At 45.9% G+C, this 16,606-nt stretch overlaps 1 protein-coding gene across 4 annotated transcripts; it reads right to left on the bottom strand.

Annotated features, from left to right (window-relative positions):
• Nucleotides 1-3,767: 3,767 nt before the first annotated feature.
• Nucleotides 3,768-12,338, bottom strand: LOC123068157 (uncharacterized). Of its 4 annotated transcripts, none has more exons than XM_044490633.1 (21): nt 12,069-12,338; nt 11,574-11,636; nt 11,053-11,381; nt 10,846-10,942; nt 10,690-10,767; nt 10,542-10,601; nt 10,353-10,457; nt 9,539-9,652; nt 9,213-9,254; nt 8,943-9,050; nt 8,683-8,861; nt 7,524-7,804; nt 7,310-7,431; nt 7,156-7,198; nt 6,954-7,045; nt 6,230-6,278; nt 6,079-6,149; nt 5,859-5,978; nt 4,844-4,938; nt 4,365-4,410; nt 3,768-4,068 (listed from the first exon to the last, which is right to left on the bottom strand). In XM_044490633.1, the coding sequence occupies exons 1-21, from the start codon at nt 12,216-12,218 to the stop codon at nt 4,021-4,023; spliced, it is 2,292 nt and encodes a 763-aa protein (XP_044346568.1). In that variant the 5' UTR covers nt 12,219-12,338; the 3' UTR covers nt 3,768-4,020. The 4 variants fall into 4 exon arrangements, with proteins under 4 accessions (XP_044346568.1, XP_044346567.1, XP_044346569.1 ...); XM_044490632.1 differs by having other exon boundaries at nt 5,859-5,981; nt 12,069-12,337; XM_044490634.1 differs by having other exon boundaries at nt 5,859-5,981; nt 11,574-11,630; nt 12,069-12,337.
• Between the last annotated feature and the right edge of the window lie 4,268 nt (nt 12,339-16,606).

The following is a 16,606-nucleotide window of genomic DNA, read 5'->3' as shown; positions in this document are numbered from 1 at the left end:
CGGCAGAGGGACGGACGAGTGGTGCCAGAGGAGACTCGGCAATCGCGTGTCATCAATCCTAGCGGCAGACAAACGAACGGGCGGCCATCGTGTCGTTTGAACGCGTGACAGTTGCCTGCAATGGGATGCGGCGCGAGCTGCGCTCTCTCGGGCGGCGCGCCGCTTCAATGCCGGTGTCAGTGAGCGGTTGCGTCTGCTCTGGCCGGCATGAATGCGGGCGCTGACCCTCTGGAGCGGCGCTGACCAAAAACGCGCGGGAGGCGGGAGGGGTTTTTGGTGGGCGAGGACGGTCAGCAATGTTCTTGAGATCGGTCCGGACTCCCGCAAATCTATCCCACTTTTGTCTCTGGTTTGCGGGAGAAATCACGTTCGGACCACACCACAGACCGATACAAATCGACATTGATAGCTTCCGCGGTCCAGACGGTAGGTAGCAGGAGGTTTACGGATCGGCGTTGAAGATGCCCTAAATAAGTTTAGGTACACAGCCACTTAACATGAGATTAATCCATCCAAACCGCACGTCTTTCTAAAAGAACGCAGCTTCCTGGCTGACGTGATACTTTAGCTTTCTGCCTCCTCACTGATTAAGCAACCACACTAATCAACATCAAACGAGAATAATCAGACAGGCGTCACATGATTTTCTTGTTACGTAATGGAAGAACCCAAACGCCAGGCTTCATGGCGTTTGCCCAAACGCCAAGATACATGGCGTCTGGCCGTGCCACTTCAGCGCCAGCTAAGCTAGTGTGGGCCAGGGCCAAACGCCACCAACTCCGGCGTCTTCCGTGCCAGCCAAACGCCAAAGATGTTGGCATGACCAAAAAAGGTCAGATTCAAAATTTCTTCGCAAACGAGGTCAATTCTTGATTTTGTTAGCACAAAAGGTTAGAACAGAAATTTTGTCCCCATGGCGAAGCCTCGCTGACACCCACATCATTAGCTTATTCTCTCCATGTCTGCGCTTATTCTCTCCATGTCTGCCTTCACGCAGCTATGTGCTGGTGTGTTGGTCCTTTGGGGCCTTAGCACGACGGCTTTCGGGTTGTTTACTACAAAAAGGTTTGGCCGGCTCCGACGAGGGAGGGGCGACGACGGCGGCATATGCCTTTGACTTGTTAATATTGTACTTCCTCCGTCTCAAATTACTTGTCTTAGATTTGTCGAGATACGTATGTATCTAGACATGTTTTAGTTGTTGTAGATATGTGTATATCCATATACAAATCTAAAACACACGCTTTTAGGATGGAGGTAACCTTCATTTGGTTCGAGCGAGGAAAAAGAAAGGGGGTGGGAGGGAAGGGGGGCACACCTATGCAATCAACTGTTTCTCATCAACCCGCAGTCCAAGCAACCCACAGTGATTTTAGAAGATTGGGCCAAAATTAGAATGTGAACACCCATGGCCGTTGGAGCTCCGACTCGAATTGAAACTAGAAATGTGCTTTGCTTGGAGAGTAGTAGTCTTGCTCTGCCTGCATGTACTGTTACCCGTCCCATGCATCGACGACGTTGAAGGCCTCACTCACAGGTCAGGTGTAAACCGACCATGGAGTGGCAGCCGCCATTGGTACAGAGTAGAGACACGCCTAAGCTCAGGTCAAGTCTCCCCCTACCTTTAATTATTGATTCCACAAGCCTGGTCATGTCTGAATCTGAAAACGTTAGTACGTACGTGTCCTCTGCAGGAAGACATTCAAATGGTGAACACAGACAGGCACGAAGACTTGCAAGTTGGAAAGGTCAAAGAAGTGTTGATGCTCCATGTGTACGCGCAATTAATCAGTTCACACCGTACGTACGTACGTACGTGAGAATTTGTTGATGATGTTCGCAGCTTATATAAAGTATAAAAAGCCACATGTTTCTCGTACATATTACTGTGACGTGCTAGCTGCATTTTGAGCTTCCTTCTCATTTTTCTGAATTCGCTTCGCAGTGAGTTGAGTTGAGTTGAGTTGGTCCTTTGCATTCAGAGAGTGGACAGCTGAGCCACGCAAACCAGGCTGACCATTTTAAAGATTTCAATAGAAACTACATACGAATGTATATACGGAGGCGAGTCTACTAAGCAGACTTAAACTGACTCAAGCCTTTTTTTTAGAGAAGGAGAATGACCCCCGGCCTCTGCATCTGAAAGATGCATGCGATCATTTTATTGATTATTCTCGAGGATCTTACAAAGTAGAACAACAATATGCATGAATCCGTCATCTTGGCAACGTTTACCGCTACTCCTATCCATATGATGAAGGGGTGCAAAGCTGGACCACATACTCACACCTCTCACCTAAGCCTAACATCTAGAGCCGGAGGCCCCGACCAACCCAACCCCAAGGTTCCAAAAGCGGTGCCTTCAAGAAGGGAACGGCGCCGTGAGCGCCGCCACCGCCCAACAAATTTAGGGCTTTTGCCCAAGAGACCTAGGGGAAGGGGAAGTGAGGAGATCAGTCCATACCGACGCCTCCAAGGAGGGGAACGACGCCCTCAGACGTTGCCGTCGGCGCGCCCGGCCATGGCCGGCCAGGGATTCCGCCCGAACTAGATCCCCGCCACCAGCAGCGCCTCCTGTACAGAACCGGCGACCAAGGAAAGCGCGGCCCGACCAGGCTGGCCCGCACGCCGAACAGGGGAGGAGAGGGGAGGCGCCCGATCGCGCGCATCGGCCACCGCAGAAGCCGCCGCCAGCCGCCAACGACCACCGAGATCCCGCCGCCCACGCCGGCAGGACGCCGGATCCACCGCCCGCAAGGCTGCTCGTCGGAGCCTGTCGTGCCTCGCCAAAGGAGCCGCCGCTCCAGATCCGGGACTCCCCACGCAGAGGCAGGGCATCTGAGGCACCGCTGCCACCATCCTTGGCGCCTCAGGCGGCGGCGAGGAAGAGAGGGGGAGGTGAGCCCGACGGCGCGGCGGCTAGGGTTCGTCCCCCTTGTCGCGCGAGTGGGCGACGCGGGGGAGAAAGGGGAACGTGATTATGGATACCGTTCATGCTTAGCCTAGCTCGCATGTCTCAAGTCTCAGCACATTTACTCCACGGCTCTCACACACGCACGGGCACAGGCACCAACAGGAGCGGCCGTCAGTACAGGAACCGAACCACGAAGCTCCATGCCTTTAACCCTAGCGAGCAGACATGCGGCAAGCTGCAGCCGTCGCCCCGCACCAACGGCCGGCAGTTGGCATCGGTCGTTTCGGGAAAACAAAAACTACGCTATAGGTGAAATCCTCAAAAAATATTATGGTAAGCCTGTAGCAACTTATTTGCATATTTTCAGCTTATTTGAACAAAAGGATTATCAAATAATAAAATGTTTTCAGTAGCAATCTGGGAAAACATTTGAGCTTATTCCGACAAAAATGCAAATGATTAACTTTTTCAATTTTCGTCAACTTCTTTTCAAAATTGATGAACTTTTAAAAAAATTATGAATTCTTTTCAAAACAAATGAACATTTTTGTATTCGCTTTTTCTAAAAAAGTTTTTTTTTCAAGTTGTGAACCCACGAACCCAGCAAACCGGTTTTTATTTTTTAATAATAATAAAGTGAACCAGCGAACATAGAGATTCCTGAGCGTAGCGAATCTCTCCTGTTGGGCCGGCCCATGAGGTGTAGCGCGGGCGCAGTCTCTCCTGACGGGCGCCTGAAGCACCTAATAGGAGCTCCCAATGTGGATTCTCCAAAAAAAAAAAAGGAGTTCCAATTCCCAATGCAGACGGGCAGCCGTGCACAGCATCTACTCCGTATTTGGATAAGCTTGTGTCCTACCAAAACATCTGAAACCATTCTCCTATCATCACCACCATTTCTACCAAGCATTTACAATCAGGTTCTTCCGCGTTCGATTACAACATACGGAAAAATACAATACTACCGAAAATATATATTATGTATATAGCACGCCGCGCCTATCAGGCTATATATCTATCTATCACCACCAGGGACCTATGTCGACTGTAGACTGCAAGAAGAATAAACACAGATGGAGATATACGTTAAGCCGGATCGGATCACTCTACTTGAAGAAGAGGCCCTTCTTCCTCCCTCGCCGCTTCTCGACGGCCTGCACAAAGAATAGTATCCACATGTTAGTTGGTTCAAGGAACGCATGATCTCATGCCCAGCGTGTTAGCAGGTATGTATGACCTTCTTTAGGACCTTCTTGTTAGTGGTAGTCTCTTATGTCAGATGTTGTTAGTGTGAGCTTGGATACAGTACTGTACTGGGGGGCCATCATCACTTCATGATGACCAAACAAACTGATGATGATATTTGTTGTTATGCAAAATAATAACAGTAGTACATGGTGCTGTTAGTGTGCGGCGTGGCTTTCACAAGAGATGATGGATGAGGTCATACCATGGATCTGAACAGTCTTAGCACCAGCACAATCGTATCCCGCGACCTGCCAAAATGTTTGAATACACCGGTATATAAGTATGTGTATGCATGACAGCGCATAACCTCGTCAGTAATAAACACTTAACACGGTGGCAACAGTCATACAAAACAGAGACAGGAAGGGGGGCGAAAGTCATACATCAGGCGGAATATTGTTTTTCTGAAATGGTTAAAAAATAATAATGGCGGCGGAATATTGTTTTCCAATCAAGTTTGGTTTAAATTTCCAAAGAACATACTCTGAATAATGAATTTCATCCTAAACTGACATGGTTTTGATTGTACTGAAACGCGTAGTAGATTTTCGTTTTAAAAAAGCGATGACAAGTAAAGTTGTTTTACTATGGCCAGCCAGAACCCCATGCTGCTAAAGGTTAGGGGGGTGTTTAAACTTTGCAGCTATTTATAATGAAGCGGTTCTTCAGAGAGGCACTCACATGTTATTGTCTGCTGGCTGGAGATTATACTCGTCACCATCAGCCGACACAATCGAAAACTCTGTCTGGCGCTCGTATCCGTATGGAATATTAATCTGGAAAAAAAACATTATGAAATTTGTTGTTAGATCACAACTTACATATCCCAACAAGAAATAAGATGCACAGGTTTAAATCAAGGGTCAAAAATGTGAAACGGAAATATCGTTAAAACCAGAACTGGAAAGGCAAAGGAAATGTCAAACAGCAAAATATCAAGCATAAACCATGGCTTGCATTTTCACATAACATAACGCTGGTTAAAATACAACCAAAGCACGACTGCAGAAACCAACATTGGTGATAAATTAGTGTACGGAAATGTAGTTGTAAGTGACATGAGTTTCAGTTGTTCTGCCCACATTTTTTGGCAGAAGTGTATCAATCTCCTGAAGAAAAATACTGTACATGGTATGAAGAAAGCAGTGCCCAAGCAGAATTAAGAACTGTCACCAGTTCGATAGAAAGGGAATGCTGAAGGAAAGGTTTTTAAACATGTTAGTCCTTACAACTAGGGTATACTGATAGTCTGATACTAGTGGCAAGCAATAACTCGGATGATGACCGATCCACAATCTAATTCCGACTGCAGTGTCCACAGTGAAACTTGAAGATGGATCCTGTAAGCTGGAATAGAACACAGCTGCTCACAGAAAAACTCTGGAAACAGCCAGTTTGTGGCTGCTTTTTCGGACTTTCTTATGTTGCACATATGGCAACAGATACATGTATACGACTATACATAATGGAACAGCACAATGTTCGATTTACTAAAACCAGCGAAAATCCTTATGTTTGCCAGGTATTACTGGTGAGTGGTGACACTTAGCCTACCACTGGTTTTCTTTCAGTCCATTTTGGGGAAATCAGTGTGCTAATTAAGTTCCGAAAGAACCAACAGAATCCCTTGGCAGTTCCAGACCAAGATCCACATTCAGAGGAAAAACAATACTAATACTGAAGAGTAGGTACATACAGCAGTTGCTTTCTGAAATTTCTCCGTGAGAACAACACCACGCTGCCCGTTACATTTAATGCTGTAACCTTCCCTCTTTATTGCCAAAACAGCTGGCTCCCACATGTCTAAGAATCTCACCTGCTATTGTGGGATTAAACATTTCGATTAGTTTTGGGACATCGCAAAAAACGCAGTAACAATTCTATTGGTAGATAACTGTAAAGGGCAGGAAACATACAGGCAGTTGGACTTGATAAGACACATGCCCAACTTCAAGGGTTTTCTTAATGAGTTCCTTTGTTTGAGGATCTGCAAAAAAAGATGATTACTCAAGTTATGACGCGTACAAAGTGCAAGCGGAACAGCATGTTCACAGTTCCGATACTCACCGCAAGTGATTTTTGCTTGATCATTAGCATAAACCTTTACGATGTCACCCTACAATAGGAAACATGAAGGTTTCAAAACAAACTCAGACATTTAATTACTGGAAGTAATAGAAGCAAATCGTTTTTCTAGAAAAGGGTTTAACCGTCTACAAGATTTCAACCCAGCTTCCAGAGCATCTTGCTGGTATTTCATAAAGTTAGAAATTTAAGAAAAGAAAACACAGCTAGGATTTTGTCTCATACTGACTGGACTGTCTGGATATTCTGGATCTCAACAAATATAAAAAAAGAACAGAAAGAAGAGTATCGATACTAATGGCAAATATCTAGTGATCTATTTACCTGAGCTTCATCAGATCTGAGATCTTAGAGATCGAAAAAAAAAGGTTGGTGGGTGGGAACCATCATGTGTGCTTTTCCTAGTACTATTTAGAGTTAAGAAGTGAAAAATTACAAATGGTTAGCTGGATCTACTTCCATGAACTTAAGTGCATGTTTGTAGTAATATTCAGCTTCATGGCATGTTTTCACAAAGATCAAAATGGCACTATGATCAATTTTATTCTCACCACTATCATAAAGCTCCCAGTCCCCAAGAGTTCCTTTTTTTTTTGTCATTTCAAAAGGAGAACAAAAAATACACAGTCCCAGTCCCAGGACTCCTAGAAGTGTTGGAAGAAGAAAATCATACAGCATAAAGATCAGCACATGAGAAACTGATTACCTTTCTTTTTCTGTCGTCTAGGGGTTGGACTTCAATGGCTAGTAGATTATCAACATCATCAGCAGTAACCAAATAGGTGGGTTGCCTTGCTCCTACACACGCACAAAAAGGGGTTATGTGAGACATAATGGCATCCTGATATAAGTAACAAGGTCACAAACCATAAATTCACTTATTATGCAGCACATACACAAAATAGTACCTTCTATGAATTTTACGGAGCCATCATCTAAATGACGAACCCACTGCACACAGAAAGAATTGCAAAAATGAAAATCTGAACCAACAGGAAATATGATGAGATAGGAACATAATCTTTATTCACAATGTGGGTCAACAAGAACTATGAAGCGTACCTCAAAATTACAACTTGTGGTTCCGTTGATGGAGAACCCACTTGCTTGAAGGTCTCGTCCAGGAAAAGGTTCACCCGTGATTCGAAGACCATCTATGCCTGGCAATGGGTCATCCTCTGCAGCTGCATATTGAAAGAAATGGCATCTATCCTCAGACTGAATGCAATGCTAAACAATTATGATGAGTATATGAACTTAACCCAATAGTAACTACCTTCAGAAAAAGAAGAACCAGGCTCCTCAGGGACAGTAGGAAGATAAGGATATGAAGGGTTTGTTTCCTCAAGGCCAGATTCTATATTAGGTGAGTCTCCAGAACCCCATTGAGCAGGTTCTCGCACATGTTGATCTTCAGCGCCCACAGAATCATCCAAGACATACCTTCTACTAGGGCCCTCGAGTGGTAGGCTCGAGTTCTGAGCAACGAAGCCAAACTGCAGAGCATCAGAATCACGTTGAGACGCTTGAGCAGGAACATCCTTCCTAAATTGGTTGCTGCAATCATAAATTACTAATCTCATTTAGTACTCTAGTTATGCCTAAATAAGTGTACATAATATGATAAATTACAGACTAACAGAAATGTGCTAAACCTACCAGCAAACAGTTTATGTTAACAAGATGAAACAACGATATAAGCAAGCAAAAGCAGAAGCAAAATGTGCACACGTGACACATCAATGGATTTTTCGCAATTATTGGTTATCCAAGAAATTGCAAGATTCAGTGATGGCTCTCCCAAATTATACTATCATCCAATAGATCATTAATCAATTCCATGGACAAAACAAACTTCAAGAGTGTCCATGACTATTGTTTTTATCCAGCCTTTCCCTTTTGTCACTTGCTGGTTTGCCTTTTCTTCATCGTTGCTTATCCTGAAGGTGTCGAACCAGCGAAGTTACTGAATTGATCCTGGTTTTTGTCCCTTGCCTTCCCCCTTTTTCCTTTCTTTTAGGTCTCTTCTCACTACTTGGTCCTTTGGTTGCCTCCAAATTGATAGACACATAAGGTGTCATAACTCATAAATGTAGGGAAAGGCTGCGTACAATAGACCCAAAGTGGTCGGACCCTTCCCCAGACCCTGCGCAAGTGGGAGCTACATGCACTGGGGCTGCCCCTTTTTCTTATAAGGTGTCATAACTCATAACCAACTCAATAATAGTACAGGCGACATTTCAGCAACTAGTAGTGGCAGGTGGTGTGATGACTACAAGATGTTGCTGGGCAATTAACGAACATAGATAATGTGGTCCGGGTGCTAAGTAAGTATTTGCATGACTACCATAAATAAACATGCGACTGTAATACTACCGTAGATAACACTGTTAAAGAGCAAGAGGTAACTTAAGCTCTTAAAGAATAAGCACTACCTGCTTGAAAGAGCGGTCCTTCCTCCGTAATCTTGATCCATAATTCTTGTAGGAACCTCACTTGGAATTACTTGATGGTTTTTCCAATTACCTCTGGCTTGAACAGGGGAAGGGGAAGACATTGGAGATTGTACTTGAGGATATGGCGTCTGGGGCACAATATCAAGGCTGCCTTTGTTCTGGGAAAGTAAAAGGTTAGAGGAAGGAAGCGTGTGTTGCAACATGATCACAAAAGCAGTGTAGAGCTATAGCGAAGTTACCGATACTTTTCCAAGAGGATTGTTAGGTGACTGTACAGGAAGACTGGCCTTATTTGGCAATTCATTTTGCCATGGGTTAATCTGATACTGTGACTCCTTAACTTTCTCCTGCATCATCCAAGTTTGCACACAAGGCAACTTCAAAGTTCTGTAAGAAAAATATCAGCAGTAAGCTGTGCAAGCACGACAAGCTCACTACTGACTACAGAGTATGTGCGCATTGCGCTTCTGAAACAAAATGCATATTTACTGTAGCTTCATGTGGCTCACCTCGGTAAGCATTAGTTGCTCCTGCAGATGCCTAAACAAAACCTGCAGGGCGAGGAACACACATTCAGCAAATGGTTAACTCAGGCCCTGGCCACTTCCAACTCAGTTCAGAACAAAGACAGAATCAGCTTGATTGCGTGTTCTGAATTTTAAACTGTGCTCAAGTTGCTTTTCACCATCAAAAGTTGTGCCATGTTTCTTAGTCGCACTGATATAGTTTCATTTAACCTTTTTGGGCCTTGTTGGTCTTGTACTCCAATGAATATATTCAGGTGCTAGTTACTCAATGACGGCTTCCTGCCAAAACGTCGGGAAACAAGACATACCTTCAAATTACCAACAATGGATTGAGCATCGGGGACAGGCGGTCGTAGGTTCTCATATTCAGACAGAATTGGCAGCAAAGAGGATATGAACATTGACCTCTCTTGATGTGCAGTCTATATAGTAACAGAACAAAAAATCAGTATCATTTCAGTTTCTTTACTACTATATTAACAGTTTGTACTGATGAAATGATCGAGCTGCACAGAAATTCTAACATATCAAAAGAAATAAAACTCAAATCTAACTACAAAATTCCATGTCCAAGACAAGGAATATCTTATGGTAAAATCTGAAAACTCTCCAAAATGTAAAAATGACAGAACCAATTGTGTTCTGTTTACCTTACCCTCAGTCAAGCACTCTGGCGCAGTAGCTGTTTCTCAAACTGCAAGTTCATAGGTCATAAACCATATCTAACCATTGTAGCAACTGAGCTGCATAAGTATTTTAAGGTGAAAAGATTCCTTAGGTTATTGAGAAACATGGTTATGTGCAACATCCCCGTGCGAAGCTTGAGTTGCAATCCTAAGGCACAGGCCCAACTAAGATAACAAATGCATTCATAAACTTTCAGTGAACGTCTTGTCTGATCTGCTATAAATGTTTTTACACACATTCTGGATCTTTTACAGCAAGATGCAATAAGAATATTCAGTTCACAGAATACAGAGAAATTCATACAATTTGAAATGGGTATCGTAAAATCAGCACCAATTTAAAATGATCTCTAATTGAGGATGCAAAGATAGAACATCTGGCAACCATTCAAATCAAGCACATTAGTCAGGAAAAAGTCCAATGGCAGAAAAGTACCTGCAATGCATATGCTAGGCGGACGTTTTCCTCGATAATATCCTGTCTATATGCTAAAGACTTTGATGCTGCATCAACCAAGTCTTGCTGCTGATGATCAAATGCCTGAAAAAGAAAACCGTTTTAAAGATAATACGGTGAGTACTGGACCAAAGGAACTAAAGAATTGCGATAAAGCAGATATCTTACCACACGCATATAAGCGATGCGTTTTTCCAGCACCGATTTTTCGTTGAGTATTTGTGCTTCCTAACAGCAGTAGCTCGCGGTAAGGTACAAGATAGAAAGGGAAAGACAGCATGAATGGGGTGCTTTTTCACTGCGCAGAAATATTCACCTTTATTATGTAGTTATCCAGATGCTTCCGTAACTGTGTGATCTCTTCTTCGTGTTCTCTGACCTTAACAGTAAGGTCCTGCATAGGAGCGATCTTTGTCAGGAACGTTGTTAGGTCATGTGGATGCATATGGTGTTGCAAGGGGATCAAACTGACCTGCTTCCAGGACACGTTTGAGTTCATCTCTGAAACAGGCAGTAGCCCCTGTCCAGATAAGTTGAGTCTGGAATCATAATCGCCTTCTTTTCTCGGCCTGTGCGAAGGGATTTTTACTATTCATTCAGTACTGCCACCAAAAGGCCCTTCCTTCTAAGACAGAGAACTCCTAAGGAAACAAGCACCATATATATGTGCTGGAGTTACCTGGTGGGAGAAATGGAGCGAGACGACGGAGTGGAGAAGTGCGATGGTCCACCATTGTCCATGCCTGCCGGCTCCCTTCTAAACGCCCCGTTAGCCTGGCCGCTGTGGAGGTACTTGTTGTGTCTACTCTGCTCATGCATCAGGTGGTCCCCTCCACCCTCTGAAACCCCGTTCTGACGGAGAGCAGAGGCGCCTCGCGGGTTCGCCGGAGCAGCGGCGTCGTAAGGCTTGGTGCCGTCCATCTTGTTGGAGACGACGGAAGCTGCGCTGGGCTCCTGGCCCGCGCCGCCGCCGCCACCGAAAGTGGCCTGGGACGCGGCGTCCTCGCTCTGAAACCAAATCGACAGAGAACAGAGCACGTCAAAAAACGATATGTTCATTCATTCATTCATTCATATAGTCATGCTATGGTAGCAGCAGCAGTGTGATAGGAAGGATTCGTTGTGCCTGCCGGCGTGCCCCGGCGAAGAAAAGGGGGATGGGTGGATGAATGATTGGTGGGGTGGGGTGTGAGCACTTACGACCCTCTGCAGCAGCCGCGTCTTCTTCATGAGCTCCTGCTTGAGCCTGCTGTTCTCCTGCAACTAGGGTGAGAGAGACAGACAGACACCGGAAACCGAAAATCAGCTGAGCTCATGCGTTGGTTGGTTCGGTTCAGCAAACCACATGCGTGGCTAATTACTCATAAATAATCTGCAGTCAGCGCAGTTTTTCTGAAGGCTCACATCACAGTACGCACATACAGTAGTAGGAAGTGGAACAGATTGTGCAGGCAATAGGGCACAAATTGTGCACACATGTACTGTAACTGGTAGTAATCCACTAGTGAAGAGGGCCCTGCGCGATTCGGCCGTCTCCGCCTGACTTGGCGGGCGGTCGATCCAATTCAGCGGCGAGCCGAAGCCCGAAGGGGATCGCCGCGTCGCAGTATGTAGTTATAATCGATGGAATTGAAGCGGGATACAGAGTGGGTAAGCTGGTGAGGGAGCGGGGAGGGAGGTGGAGGGGTGGCTGACCTGGTCGCGGATGGTGCCCTCGGCGCGCTCGACGGCGCGGATGACGTCGAGGAGGCTGCCGTCGTTTCCCGCGGCGGGGGCGGGGGCGGGGTCGTCGGGGGAGGAGACGGAGGCCGCGGCGAGCCTCCCCGCGAGGTGGTCCATCTCCATGGTGGGCGAGCGTAGGGTTAGGGGCGGAGGCGACTGACGGACTGGAGCAGGAGCAGGAGCGGGGGAGGAAATTCCGGGAGCGAAGCGCGTGGAAGGAATTGGGCGGCGAAGCGCGTGGAAGCACGGGGAGTGGAGGGGAGGGGATGGAAATGAAGGCGACGGGTAGTGACGGACGGAGCCACCTACCACGGCGGACGGTGGGGTCGGAATGACTGGAACCGCTCCGGTTTCAACTGAATCCCACTCCGTGCCCATGCCCGTACCGGCTCATAGGACTCAAGTCTCGGCCGTCTCCCATGCCCTGCTTTTCCTCGCCGGAGGCCGTCGCGTGCACGTCGCCCGCGGACGTGAGGCCGGTGATGGATCCGTCGTGGGAGGAGCCGACGGCGTCCACCATGACGCGGTTGCTCGGCGCCAGGGAGTATGACTCCGCCTCACCAACATCGGCCACAAGGGATTCCCCCTCGTGAGTGACGCAGTGCCAGGCGGACGACCATCTCCTTCTCCCGGGCCGCATGGGACGAGCCCCGGGTCAACGGATCTGGAGGTGTACAACTCAAATCTGATGCCGCCATGCCAGAGACGGCCGGGAGGTCGTTGGATGGGCGCTCGCGGGTGGAGTGGAGTGGAATGTACCTAGGGTTTCGACCGGAGTGCGGACAGGGTCCAATATATACGTGGCGGGCGCGTCCGGACGTCCCCATATCAACCCCAGATATGGGCTAGATACGGGGAGTGTCGGACTGAAAATGAAACACCCGGTTGGAAGGTGTTTTTATGCCCGACACTCACCGGGCAGCCTGTGCGGACGTTTCAGTTCTAGATGCTCTAAGTGTACATGGCTGGGTTGTATCGGGTTATATATTAAACAATGCATTAAAAAAACGCTTCCATTTTCATCCCACCAGAAAGCTTCCGTTTCCATGTTATGTTTGTGTGAAATTACATGTTCATTCTCTGTGTTATTAATTGACACTTCGTTAAGAAGATGTTATATTCGTGAGATATTACACTAAGATCCGTGCAAAACAAAAAAAAATCAGTTATTTTTTCTCTCTAGTATGTTATATCCCTTAAATAATACTTAGTTAAATCTCGGGCGGTTGAGACCTAACCACACCTTTCCGTTTTCGCATTTATGCTCCGTTCCTAGTTCTTTTCGTGGAACCGGGCGAATTGTTTTTGTTCTTACCTCCTCCTCTCTTTCTTTTTTATGTATAGGGATCCATCTCGTCATGACTCAAACGGGCTTTGGATTGAAGCTTACTCATCTCATCTTTGTCTTCTCAATTGCCAATGATCAAAATAAGGTTCCTTTTTTTCCGTATGTGAGCTGGAAATTATAAAAGGTCCCATGTTTCTAGAGCCTACTGCATGGATAGCTTTGATGGGAACGTGACGCATACGCCATGGGAAATAATTAAAGGTTTACATCTGCTTATCACTCACCAGCCACTCGATCATATGAGCTAGAACATGATTATTTTCTTTATTTCTTTCTTGCTTGCTTTCTTGAGGAAGCAAAGTGAAGACTTGTGGTATCATGCTGAGTTGGTGCTAGTAAGGACAGATGGCCAAAACCAGATATGACACGTTTCAACTTAATTAACTTGGAGAGCATTTATAGCTGGACTTAGCAAATCTGGCCTGAAACGTATGCGGACGCCGGGTAAGTGACCAAGCGTGTTCGTTTTGAGCCCCTATTTGTCCGTGTATGCAATCACACTCCTCATTTTCTCCCTCATATGTCCAGTCACTTGCACGTGATTGGTGGATTTGAAGAGAGAGAGAGAAAAGATGAATAAAGAAAGATAGAGAAAAGGTGGTCTGGAGTGGGTCGCGTGCTACGTGTCGGACTAACCGGACGCGTCCGCGAGCCCTTATATCATCCCTATACTTGTACTCAATATGAGGGTTCACGGACAGTCCGGGCGTATATGAATGATATGAGGGGTCGTGGTTGGGTCACTTTTCTTCTTCTCTCTTCTGTTCAGTCATTGACTGGATGAGTCCGCAGACGTTTGAGGAGAATTTGAGGATGCCGATTGTAGATTCTCTTAACTAGGCCACATGTCTACAGAAGTTGGTGGTGTTTTGTTTCAATGATAAATGCTTAGAACGATCCAAAGAAACATTAAACCAATTAAGCTACGCGTGAAGGGCGGCCAACCAGCAATGCCATGTGGCGCAAGCTGGTTGGCCGCGGTGAGAAATCTTTTGAAATTCTTTTTAGATGAAGATGTGGATTGTTTTTTAAATGTATTTCCTTTTCTTTTTAGATGGAGGTGAGGACCTTCGTTATTTTTTAAGTGGAAGGTTATGCAAAGTGGCACCCGCACTTAGGCTCCAGTGGTAATTTTTTTATTTTTTTTATTTTTTATAGATGAATGTAAGGATATTTTTTCTGAGAAGTTTTTTTAGACGAAGGCAAGAACTCTATGTATTTTTTTTAAATAAAAACGTGCGCACAACTTTCTCTGAAGCAGCGCCACATGATGGCGCCACAACCACTAGTAGAACAAGCACACGGCTGGCGCGCCCAGAACGAAACTTCCATCCAACCACTGAAACGGTACTAACCGAACCGGCGGCGTCCTATCGAAGGAACATCGAATCCCGTGTTAACGTTCTGTTGAGTACTAGGCGCCGGTCGACCGGCCCAATTGGGCCGGTCAACGTGTAGCCACCCGATTCCAGCGATTATAACCGTTTGATCTGGCGTTCCTGTTTCGCGGCGCTTATATAACGCGTCTGTTGGAGATGATCTAAGCAGAATACAGCCAAGCCTGAAGAGTTTTATTTCCTCCTGCAGAAGCATGTTGTTGAATGGCGTGAATTCTGTGCATGTCCAAGGAAAGTAAGGGTCGCCCAAACACACTGGGTCAAACCGAATGTGGACAAGGTGAAAATTAATTTTGATGGAGCCTTTAATGCCTCTAACAAGAGTTCAGGATGGGTTAACGGGTGATGTGTTGTTTGCTGCTGCTGGCAAGATTGAGCAAGTGAGTGATGCTCTACATGCTGAAGCTACTGCCCTCCTGAACGCCATCAACCTTGCTGAAGATCATAGTATGGGTCGTGTCATTTTTGAGACTAACTGTCTAGGACTTGCCCAAGCCATCAACACTACGATGCTAGACCGATCTGCCCTAGGGGCTCTTTTCCGCGAGACATGGTTTTTGCTTTAGATGGGTTTAGTGAGTGGAGTGTCATCCATTGTTCCCGTGCTTGTAACAAGCCAGCCCCTGAAATGGCAGCCATAGGTAAATGTAGTGCTCATATGGGCCAACGTATCTATCAAATCTCCCTCCCAATGTAACCGTCTGACCGCCGACTTGGACGGCCCGACGTAAATTTGGAATGCAAGGTGTTCCAGTTCAGAAAAAAGATCTACCACATTCATCGGGAGGGCAGTCAATTCTTCCAACGTCTTCGTCTTCACCCATAAATTAGCAAGTTGTGCATCTAGCTCCTTCACCTCCTCGATCCCAAGCACTTTGTTAATAGTGCACTTCCTCCAGGCTCGTCATCGCCCCCCTACAATATGCAATCGAACACCCTACCCACACTCTAGTTTCGAACGAAGCGCAACTATATCCGGGCGAACTAGCTCTCGAACCTCGATGGAAGTGATGGATAGGTTGTCAGGTTGCGACTAGCTCTTCGGACGAAGGTAGGGTTTGCATCAGGGTTAGAATGGTGGGCGCTTCAGGGTCCTTCTCATATGTATTGAAACGTCCTTCCGGGCAAACAAACTTACCATATGACTAGGATGTCTCCTGCATCATGGTTCTGTTGTAAGAGGTGTTGGCCATTCACATGTTTCTTCGTGGATGTCTCCACGTCCTATGCGGATGGTTTGATGTTTTTATTGGTTAGCTCCGACTTCTTTGCACTGTTTTAGCCTTCCACTTGTTCACTGCCATACTTATATTGACACTAGCTTCCACGCTCTTGCCCATTAGTTCTATCATTCTTAAGTTTCTTCATAGTGATCAACAGATATAAATCTCAAGTGACTCAACAAATATAACTATGCTCTCCCGCAATGGTGCTAGAAAAATGATTTGATAACCCACAAGTATAGGGGGTCGCAACAGTTTTCGAGGATAGAGTACTCAACCCAAATTTGTTGATTCGATACAAGGGGAGCCCAAGAATATTTGCAAGTAGAGTGATCAGTTCAACCAAGAACTAAATATCTGCAGCAGAGTGATTAGTGGCACAGTAATATGATAATTCGGTAGCAATAATAACAATTGCAATAGTAGCAGTAATGGTACAGTAGTAGTTTTGTACCAATTGTAACAGTGGCAGCAACAATAGTAACTTAATAAAGATAAATACGTGAAAAGCTCATAGGCATTGGATCGGTGATATTGTTGGAT

The sequence above is a fragment of the Triticum aestivum genome, chromosome 3B (genome assembly GCF_018294505.1).
Source record: "Triticum aestivum cultivar Chinese Spring chromosome 3B, IWGSC CS RefSeq v2.1, whole genome shotgun sequence".
Lineage (NCBI taxonomy): Eukaryota > Viridiplantae > Streptophyta > Magnoliopsida > Poales > Poaceae > Triticum > Triticum aestivum.
This window is presented reverse-complemented; position numbering and strand designations above follow the sequence as displayed.